Genomic DNA, 2492 nt, shown 5'->3' with positions numbered 1-2492 from the left:
GCAAACAAACTCTCTTTCGCAAGTGCCTAAGTAGAGACCGATCTCCGGATTGGGCGAGAGGGGTGCCATAAAAACCTTCCCCTCTCGTAACCTGGCTCCCGAACCCAGATATGGTTATGACGGACTAGTTCCTTAGCTTTTTCAAATCAAACAGCGCAGCAAGTGCTTCGAAATGTGGTTCCTTGGGTGTCGGATCTTCAAACCCGAGTGGCGACTCTGTATTTTGCGAGCGCTTGCTTCCCCGCTTGCGCTCCCTCGACCCGGGCCCTTTGCGTTTTTGGAATCCGAAAATTCCAAGGGCATGCTGCCCATAGCATTGTACTTCCATACAGCTCTATTTGTTTGTTACAGTGCTGATGTAGCATTTCTTTGATTGGATCTGGTCTCCTCGGAGGCTCTCCTGACGCCCATTCCATCCGACAAATTTTACCACCTGGTGATAGGTTGAAGCGACTGTCTTCATCTCGTGTAGCCAGGTTCGGCTAAGGATTACGTTGTATGGGCTGGGCCAAGCGACCACCACAAACTCGATCTCAAGAACCCGTGATCCAGCCCGCACAGGGAGAGTAATCAAGCCGAGAGGCCAAACCGGTGCTCCAGTAAAACTGACTAGTGGAGTAGACGTTGTTCGAAGTTGAGCGGGAGACAATCCGAGGCTCTGATAGGTCGAGTAAAACAGTACGTCCGCCGAGCTTCCTTGATCTATCAATACCCGTTGGACGGTTGACTTTTCAATAGCAACAGTGACAACGAGGGTGTCCGTATGAGGGAGTTGCACACCTTTCAAGTCGTCGGATGAAAAAGTAATATTGCTGCTGAAGCTCGGATCCTCCCATTTTCGCTTTCCCGAAGCGCCCACGTTGCAAACGGATAAAGAAGTGACGGCTCTGTCAATTTCTGAATGAAGCTCGGCCGCCCTTCCTTCAGAGACCAATCCCTGTATAACGCTTACGAGATTGCCGATAATAGGAGGAGGTGGTGGAAGTGGATTTCGCCAAACGTCAATCCACTGATTTAGATGCCCAGCTGCTGCTAGTTCCTCTAGATACCGTTTGAAGGGTGGGCATTGCGTGGTGTACTGGCCGCGCTCCTTGTGATACGTGCACATCCCTGGTCCGCTACCGACGGTGCCCAAGAGTACCGTCGGCCAAACAAAGAATGGCAACTTGCTGATAATGTTGAGGAGTCTGTAGATAGGTTCGGTGAATGCCGTATGCTCGGCCACGTACTCGTCTGGCCGTGGCTCTCTTTTCGTTTGTGGCCACGACTGCTGAGGGTGCTGCGGAGGTCGACCCTTGTTGATCGGCTTGTTGGTCGTTTGGCCTGAATTACCTTGGCCTCCTTGGCCCTGATGAACGTTCGCCACCTGTTTCTTCGGCACAGTTATTTTGGCGGGTTCTGGAGCCTTTGGTGTGTGTCGTTCGGCCATGGCTTCTTCATGAACGCAATCCTTCTTGATTATGGTCATGAGCTCTCCCATTGTTTTAGGCGGATTACGTGAGAGATCACGGAACATCGCCGAGGTTGGATCCAACCCGTTCATAAAAGACTCAGCCGCGACTCCTTGATCACAGTCGGGTATAAGATTATAGACCTCCCAATAACGCTCGGTATAAAGTCGTAGAGTTTCTCTTGCCGCTCTCCGCATGTTCACCAGCATTGATAATGTCTTCGGTTGAATGTTGCTGGTGACAAAGCGTTTACTAAACTCCAATTCTAGCTCGTTGAAGCAGGAAATTGATTTGGGCTTCAACTGATTGTACCACAACATAATTGGCTCGCTGAGAGTGAGTGGGAAGATCTTGCACATAAGGGCGTCAGAAAAGTTATGGAGGCTCATGGTTTGTCTGAAGCGACAAACGAACGCGACTGCGTCCTCCTTCGCCTCATAGCGTTTTAGCTTCGGCATGACGAATCTGTCCGGTGGCCGCTCCTGTTGGATAGGATCCACGAAGGGGGAAGCTTTTGCCTTCCCGAGCTTCGAATTATCTTGAACTGGGGTCTGTGGGACAACAGGGAGAGGAACTTCAACATGCGGCTCTGGAGTCTTTCTTCGCTCCCGCCGATGGTGCCGGTGATGCTCCTCTTTTTCCTTCGGTCGCCGAGTGGCTAATACCGAAGGCGCACGCGCCTCTCCTTTCGAGCCTATCAAAGGAGCGTGCCGAGGCTGAAGACCTGGGTCGACGGGTTGATACATGGTTGGCAAGCCTGTAAACTGATCGTACAGGATAATCGTATTATCGTGTTCCGAACGGTTTCCTCGGCTTTCGGTTCGGTGGTGACTGCCAGAGTTGGCTGAATGTCGCCCGTCATGGCGTTCGGAATCGTGTCGGGATCGAACCAAATATTCCCGGTTGCTGTTGGTGCGTGTGCGCCGAGGTGGATCATTTAAATCCACGGGCCTCTTCCCACTTCTTGGACTCACTTGTCGTTCGGAACAAAATTGCGTTCGGGCCGACGCGCCTCCCTTATTGGTTCTGGCTGTGGAGCCT

General features: G+C 51.9%; 1 protein-coding gene across 1 annotated transcript; it reads right to left on the bottom strand.

Moving 5' to 3' along the window:
• Positions 1–334: 334 nt before the first annotated feature.
• Positions 335–2197, bottom strand: LOC131309705 (uncharacterized). The gene has a single exon (XM_058336301.1). It carries the CDS (start codon positions 2195–2197, stop codon positions 335–337), a length of 1863 nt encoding a protein of 620 aa, XP_058192284.1.
• Between the last annotated feature and the right edge of the window lie 295 nt (positions 2198–2492).

This window comes from Rhododendron vialii, chromosome 12a (assembly GCF_030253575.1).
Source record: "Rhododendron vialii isolate Sample 1 chromosome 12a, ASM3025357v1".
Taxonomy (NCBI): Eukaryota; Viridiplantae; Streptophyta; class Magnoliopsida; order Ericales; family Ericaceae; genus Rhododendron; species Rhododendron vialii.
This window is presented reverse-complemented; position numbering and strand designations above follow the sequence as displayed.

Excerpts from the sequence above, each read along its gene's own strand:
- LOC131309705 (XM_058336301.1), bottom strand. The coding sequence starts at position 2,197 with ATGTATCAACCCGTCGACCCAGGTCTTCAGCCTCGGCACGCTCCTTTG.